Source organism: Apaloderma vittatum, unplaced genomic scaffold (genome assembly GCF_000703405.1).
Source record: "Apaloderma vittatum isolate BGI_N311 unplaced genomic scaffold, ASM70340v1 scaffold22939, whole genome shotgun sequence".
NCBI lineage: Eukaryota > Metazoa > Chordata > Aves > Trogoniformes > Trogonidae > Apaloderma > Apaloderma vittatum.
Window position 1 is genome coordinate 4,163 of NW_009737323.1, and position 7,500 is coordinate 11,662.

Genomic DNA, 7,500 nt, shown 5'->3' on the forward strand with positions numbered 1-7,500 from the left:
GTGCACAAAGAGGACAAGACTCACACAGACAATTAAGGTGGGTTGGTTTTCCCCAAAGAAATTTTATTTGAGAAAGTTGACAAAAATCCCCCAACCAGCCATTACAGATAAATCCATACCAGGCCCCCCACACCAGCTCCCCAGTAACCACAGCAGTACAGTGAAATCAAAATGCAACACCAGAATGATGACAGTGTAACAGTCACCTGGGGAACTTAAGGCCTCGCCACATTTTTAAGGTAAAGACATCTTTGTACTTAGATAAGGATGGGGAGAGGATATCAAAACAGACAAGACTGGAAATGCCCCTCTCTTGTACTGTCTTTTCAAGTTATATAAAAACAAAAGCAAAACCTTAACAGATCTACAGGCTTCAAACTGTAAGACCTAAAATTACCTTCAAATGACTTCCGTAATTCAGTCCCGTGGCTGTTCTGCACTGTACCAGCTTTCAAAAATGTACAAGGATAAAATGGATGCAAGGGCAGAAGCGGACTTGGGTTCTTAATATGGCTTTACCAAAAAAGAAACCAATTAAAAGCAATCTAAGCACTTGCCAGTGGAACCAACAACTCCAGGAACTCAGCAATGGCAAAAGGGAGTCAAAGTACTCATGTATTTAGACAACAGGAGGTCATCTTTTCACTCTCCTTCCCATTGCTTCACCCTGGATAACCATTTCATTCCCAACAATAGATCAGATTCAGGTCAAAAAATTATAAAACTATGAGCTTTTTTTCCCCCAAAAAAGGCAGCCCAGGCCCATGGCCATGACAACCCTTTTCCTTGCCAGAACTGTTTAGGCACATGATGTGACAGAATGCTGTGCTGCTATGAACCACTCGCTTTGAAGGAATGAAGAGAAGGTGAAATAATTTTAATCACCGCCTAAAAACTGCGGCAGCTAAATCTGGGAAGTTAACCTGTCTGTTTTATCCCAGCCTGGCCATCTGGACAGCTGAGAAACGACGAGAATCCGCTTGCTCTCTCTGTAGTACCGCACAGGAGAATAACAATTCTGTTAAGGGCACAGTTCAGACTTCCCCAGATGTAGAATTAGCCTATGGTGAAATAATTTTAATCACCGCCTAAAAACTGCGGCAGCTAAATCTGGGAAGTTAACCTGTCTGTTTTATCCCAGCCTGGCCATCTGGACAGCTGAGAAACGACGAGAATCCGCTTGCTCTCTCTGTAGTACCGCACAGGAGAATAACAATTCTGTTAAGGGCACAGTTCAGACTTCCCCAGATGTAGAATTAGCCTATTCCTACCTTGCACTGCTTTTCTGAGTTCATCCACACTCTTCCAGTAACTCCTCTGCGAACCTGCAAAACTCTCTCCTTGCACCCTCAGACCTCCAAGCAGGGCACAGACTGTCAACGCTTCACGCGAGCAGCAGCTCACCTCACTTTGAGGTCTCAGAAAATGATTCAGCCAGCTGCCTGCTCGGTAATGCTACACTGTTAGATGAGAAAAGTCTCCTGCTCAATGCAAGACCAAGTTTCCAAGCATAACCTGCTCTTATCTGCTCTGTGACTGTATCTGACTAAGGCCTCCTGTCTGCACGAAAGGCTGTCCCTGATCAAGGCTCTGAGGAAAAAGTTGCCATTTCAGAACAAGAGAGGCAAATCCAAGACAAACATGTGGAGCAAGGGCAGGACCAAGGCTGAACAGCTTATTTGAGCAAAGCAGGCTTCTCCTTTCTGAGCTCAAACACGTCCCCAAGCCCTCCTTCCAAAACTCCCCTTCCTCCAGGCTGAACCACCGTACACTCGAGAGCCCTGACCTGTTAGCACAAAGACACCAGCTCCCACAGGGAGAAACACAGAGGTCCACGACTAGGACCAAACCTTGGACCTCCTCCTATCCTCAGGCCCTGCTGGGATGATGAATCCTGTTACTTTGCACTCACCTCCGTTTGCACAAGGCTTCGATGCCAGCTGGTGAGAGCAGAGGTTCCCCTGCTCTGCCCCACTGCCACCTGCACGGCACCCAGAGAGCTCAGCAGGGTCGAGTGGCTCAGAGTAATGCTACAGTCACAGACAGATGGGAGACATCATCAAGCCAAGATTATAACAGGAGAACAGACAGCGCTTAAAAAATTGCTGTGGCTGTCATGGAAACATCATTTTTTTTTTTATTATTATTTAATCACTGCCCCGGGAATCCCCAAACCCATTGCAACCTCCCCCACCCTCTACATCCAACAGGATTTCACAAGTCCCCCGTTGCCTCCAATGTTTAGGCTCCCCTCCCCCTTTAGGGTCCAAGTTCCTGCAGAAAAGCTCCAGTCAGTGGGTATCATCTGTGAGATGGCTCCAGGAGACCACGGCTGCGTCCCAGCAGTGTCCAGATGGGTCTGAGAGGAGGGGGAGGAGGACTTGCTCCTTTACTCAATCAGTTTTTTGGCCTTGAAGAAGCGACGCAGGTAGAAAACCTGCCAGGTGGCCAGTCCAATGAGACAGCACATGGAGAAAACGCTGAAGTAGAGAACTCGGATGTTCGTTGACTCTGAAACAGAGAACAAACCATTGCACAGGAGTCTGACATCACAGGATGCACCTCAGGAGGGCAAAGTTCCCAGAGTTTTATCTCCCCACCCCTTCGAAACTTGAAAGGCAACCCCCATGGCAGGGGGTTAGAACTACATGATCTTTAAGGTCCCTTCCAACCCAAACCATTCTCTGAAGGCAAGGGCACCCAAGCACCTGCAGTACTTGAGAACAAAAGCACAGGGAACAAGGAGAAGGATTAATTAGAGGGAACAAGGTGAAACTGTGCTTAATGGGCAACATTAAATGGTTCAGGTAATTCACATTAGGAATGGACACACAAAAAAGGTATTTCTAGAGATGCGACACACAAGACTCAGCGACTGCCTCAGAGAGAGACAAGTATCAGCAGGTTTCCCTTACTAGGAACAGAACAGACAGAGACCACTAGAAGTGCTTGATCTCCACATGCACACACTGTCCTAGTAACCTAGTAACAATTCAGCAGAAGTGGTCTTAGAGCTCTGTCCCTCTGAAGGAGCACACAGTCTCTTACCATTCGTGTCCCTCATCTCCTCTTCTCGTTTCTTCATATAGGCAAAGTCGTTAACAATGGATTCTGAAAGATCTTCCAGGCGCCTCAATTCTACTTCCAGAGGCTTCAACTTTTCCACTTTTGCAAGCTAGAAAACAGGAGAGACAGGCAATCATTGAGCCAGAACCAAAAGCTCCCATGTGAGTTTTTGCTGCCAGTTTGAACCACTCCTCCTCACATACTACAGATCTGGGGCATCCTTCCCCTAGGGAAACACCTCTACAAGCCAGAAACTACCATTGCATAAAACACCATCACTTCTCCCACCTGTTCTCTGAAACACACTTTCCTACTACCCCTCCTACACAGCGGAGGAGCACAGTATGCACACAAGTACATTTCTTCCTTATTCAGCCTCATGTTAGCTTATTCACAGTTGGCTTCTGAGGAGCGGGTAGAAGAGCTTGCCACATGACTAAACCTCCAGTGAACAGAAGTAACAGGCTGGCACACAGGTGACTAACTTACATATGCACACGACACCGTTCCGTCGGCACACGGGGTATCGGCACCCAGACTCGCTTTGCCAACCGTTGCCACAGCCCCCGGGAAGCCCGGGCAGCCCGGGCAGCCCGATTCCCGGTAGCAGTGTTTCGAGCAGACCCACAAGGGCTTTCACCCCTCGGACTGACAACGCCAAGGACACCGCACACACGCGGCCCGGGGGTCCCCCCCCGGCCTCCAGCCACCAGGGGGCGCTGCTGCTGCACTGCCGGGACTGGCGGCCTTTGAGCCCGCTTGAAAGAAAAATGCATTTCCCAGAAAAATACATTTCCCTCGTAAAAGCTGGCGCTTCTGTGCAGAACACGCAACACAGAGTCCTACAAGACACAGACTTGTACCCCAAAAGAAAAATCCACAGGAAATTCAATTAGAAAGCACAGTCCACAACAGCAACTCTTTGAAGCTGAATGTGTAAACACGTGTCCCTGCCCCAGCCCTGGCTGTAACCTGACTGCACGTTATCCAAAATGTGTGACACAAGGACATTACTCAAAGGAAGCTAACTGCAATTCCTGCCACTGCTGCAGCACAGCGTTTGGGTAACCCTGGTTCTTGCACAGGGTTTGTCACTATCACCATCAAGTGACAGGCCCCTGCCACAAAGGCCAGATGCCACCTCCCCGAGTGATGCAGCACAAGGAAGATGCGCTACAGAAACCTGCAGAAAACACCTGAAGCACCTGCAGCTCAGCACCAGTCTCACTGCCACACAGGATTACTGACATAGTAAGGACATGCAGGACAGCATCCCTCAGCGGTCCAGGTGCCAACAGGCAGGCAACAGGGAAGCCCAGGGTGCAGGCATCCCCAAAACACCACTTCCAGGGGCAGCTGCCTGCGTGTCAGAGCCCATCTGTAGAGATGCCTGTGACAAGGCCAGTGCTGGCTAATGAGCCACTTCACTGAAGGGTCCTTCACATGACACGTGCATCCTGGAAAGCTGCAGACCACCAAGCAGTCATCTGAGGATTTTTGTGCTGAGGTGAGCTGTATACCACAGCTCTGCCAGCACAGCAGTATCAATTCAGAGTGTGTTCGTGAGGAGGGGTAGGAAACGGGTTAAACCCCTCCCACTTTCTAGCCAGTAAGTTGCACTGACAAGACCCAGTGGCTTGGACACGTATCTGTCAGTAGAGCTTTGCTGAAAAACTGGCACCAGTGTGAGTGTGCTTTTGGCCCAGACTATGCTAACAAAGCTAGAGCAGCACGTCTCTAACACCCAAAAGGTCTCCGGCAGCTCTACAGACAAGCTAACCCAACAATGACTGGCTCCTTTTCCTTCCTGGAGGGCACTTTTCCTCATTCATAGAAGGCTACAAAGGTTCCACTGGGGAAAAAAACCAAGGCTTGTCTGCTCCATCCAGCATCCCTTCAGCTGCTCTTAACAGATGTAGCTAGAAACATCTGATAGCTACTTTAAGTCCTGTGTGTACACCAAAACACACATCCTGGAACCTCTTTCATCCCTAGCAAAGCCAATATGCACAGCTATTCCAACAGATTTTGTAAAAAGCCCACCAAGAATCTGTGATGGTGCAACACCACCATCCCAGAAGGAACATCTGGACCACCAGAACAACTCACTTCTCAGGGGCCATGGAAAAATTTGGCAAAGCCTAACTCTCTTACTAGCATAGAAAGAGACACGCTATAGCCAAGAAATGACAAAGAGCAGCTGATCTGGAAGGGACTCTAGATTGCCAAACCTTCTTGGTGCCCTCTGAAAAGTCTTTTCACTACTTTCACTTCTACTTATTGAATGGAGAAAATTATTCCTCCTTATCCCAGAGAACTAAGGAATGACACCGCCATGCAGTGTTGTCTAACTCAGCTCCCTCCCTCAGTTGCTTTGCTCCAAGAATATCTAGATCTATGAAAGCTTATGAAGCCAGACTTGGACATCCCCCCAGCTCTCACTGCATATATCCACATCAAGGACTGTATCAGTGATCCTCATTCAACTCCCTGCACCAAGTCTCCTTGCAGCAATTCAACAAGAAGAACTAGGGGGGAAGACAGGTCACTGGTACCTTTGGACAGATTAACATCTCAAACAAAAGGCTCAAAAAGGCAGCAAGGAGAGGTACCTGAGCAACAGCCCTCTCCACTGAGGCCTTACAGCAACCTGTGAGGTCAAAACCCACAAACACTACAGCAACCTGGGGAAAGAGAGGATGAAAAAAGCAAAAACACGCTGCAGAGCAGTGTGGCTGAACATCCGTAGCAGCTGTACAAACAGTAAACCAGTGTGAGTCCTTTGCAGACACCCTGCTCAACAAGGCTGAACAGAGCCTGCCACTCTGAGAGGTCCTCACAAGACAAGGCTGCCTGCCAGTGCTGCCAAGAGCTGAATTTGGTATAAAATGGGAATGAAAGTCTACACTCTTATCTTCCCATGTCTGTCCATGGACATTTTTCACTGGTCTAACTATGCTGAGAAGCTTAACGGATACTTACGTTTATTCCAAGACAGTTTTATCACTACAACCAGTGAGTACATAGATGTACAGACCTAAGAGAACCTTTCTGCATAGGGACAATGCTTCCAGGTAGCACCACAGTAATGAAATGCAGAGTATGCTGTAAGGTTGTATTTAAAGAGATCCTGTAAATGTAGTCACCATAATCCTCCCAGTTACTGTCTCAGGGGTCATCCCCTAAGATTTCAACATCCTGTAATCCTTCAGTAGCTGGTTGCCAGACAGCTGGCCCAAGTGCTTCCCTGACCTCAAGCGCTTTTTCACTCTCCACGCAGAATATGCTCTAGACTGACTTAAGCAACGACTGATGTGCTTTTCCCTGATCCCCAGCACTTTCTCACTCTACACGTAGGCTGTGCTCTAGTCTGACCTAAGCCATGCAGGATCAGCTAGCCCAAAGCTCAAACGATTATAAAAATGCCAGCATGCCCATCTCAGAAATCTGTCTGTTTTCTAACTGGCACCATACACAACTTCCCCTGACACCCACTCTCTTCTCCTTCCTAAGGCACCTCTCATACTGTTGCATGCAGTGGACATAATAATCATTTCCAGGAATCTTTCTCCAACAACTTTCATTTTCTCAAGCACAGATTCTGTACTGGGGGTTGACTGATCCCAAATTCTAGTCAGCCGAAAGCACGGTAGCAGCCATCAACATTCAGCATCCAAACCAGGCAGGGCTGTCCCAGCCACAAAGCAACAGCTATTCCATGCAGCTGGCTCTCGGGTCTAACAAAGCTATGTCCTCCCAAGATGGAAATGTTTAGGCTTTGTGCCTATTTGCAATGTCACACCTTCAAACTAAATACTCAGTTCACATCAGCCTCTGCCAAACACCTTTACGCTGACACACTGCCAGTTCTTAGAAATGCACAAGCGCCATTGCAGGGCTGTTGAGCTAGTACATCTTACAGTCAGGAAGGTAAGAACAGCAGCAACACAACTTGGCTTTTAGGAGGATCTGATAGTAACCTAAGACGCACTGCACTGCTGGGACTGACATCTCAGTCTCTTGTTGCCTCTAACGCCTGTGCCCAGAAGCTGGGTCATGCAGTCCTAGCAAAGAAATTCACACATCAGGCCCCAGTGCCCAGAGTACTGAATTAATTTGGGTTGATGTTTGTCTTTTTTTTCCTTTCCCTAACACACACTGGAATTGCAGGATGCAGACAGGCTTTCATCACCACTGGGAAAAGAGCTTCCCATCATGAGCCCCAGATCTACAAACGGCATCACGTGAGTGCTGGGAAAGCAGAGCCTGCAGTGCAGGCAGCCAGGGGACATACCTCCTCGTAGTTCTTTGCTTCAACGCCATGCTTCATATCCAGAATCACGAGCTGATCCGGCATCCTCCCTGTTCCTGGAAGCATAATGAAAGGATTCATTGTGCAAAACATTCAGCCTGCCAGGAAATCACCAGCTTTCC

At 48.3% G+C, this 7,500-nt stretch overlaps 1 protein-coding gene across 1 annotated transcript in view; it reads right to left on the reverse strand.

The window, feature by feature from the left end:
* Positions 1–1,828: 1,828 nt before the first annotated feature.
* TMED10 (transmembrane emp24-like trafficking protein 10 (yeast)) overlaps positions 1,829–7,500 on the reverse strand; it is a gene marked incomplete at its 5' end in the record, with an annotated part of 10,251 nt that continues 4,579 nt past the window's right edge. The window contains 3 exons of the mRNA XM_009877296.1: positions 1,829–2,511; positions 3,049–3,175; positions 7,361–7,434. Coding sequence (XP_009875598.1) covers positions 2,390–2,511; positions 3,049–3,175; positions 7,361–7,434 — 323 coding nt within the window. The remainder of the gene's footprint in view (positions 2,512–3,048; positions 3,176–7,360; positions 7,435–7,500) is intronic.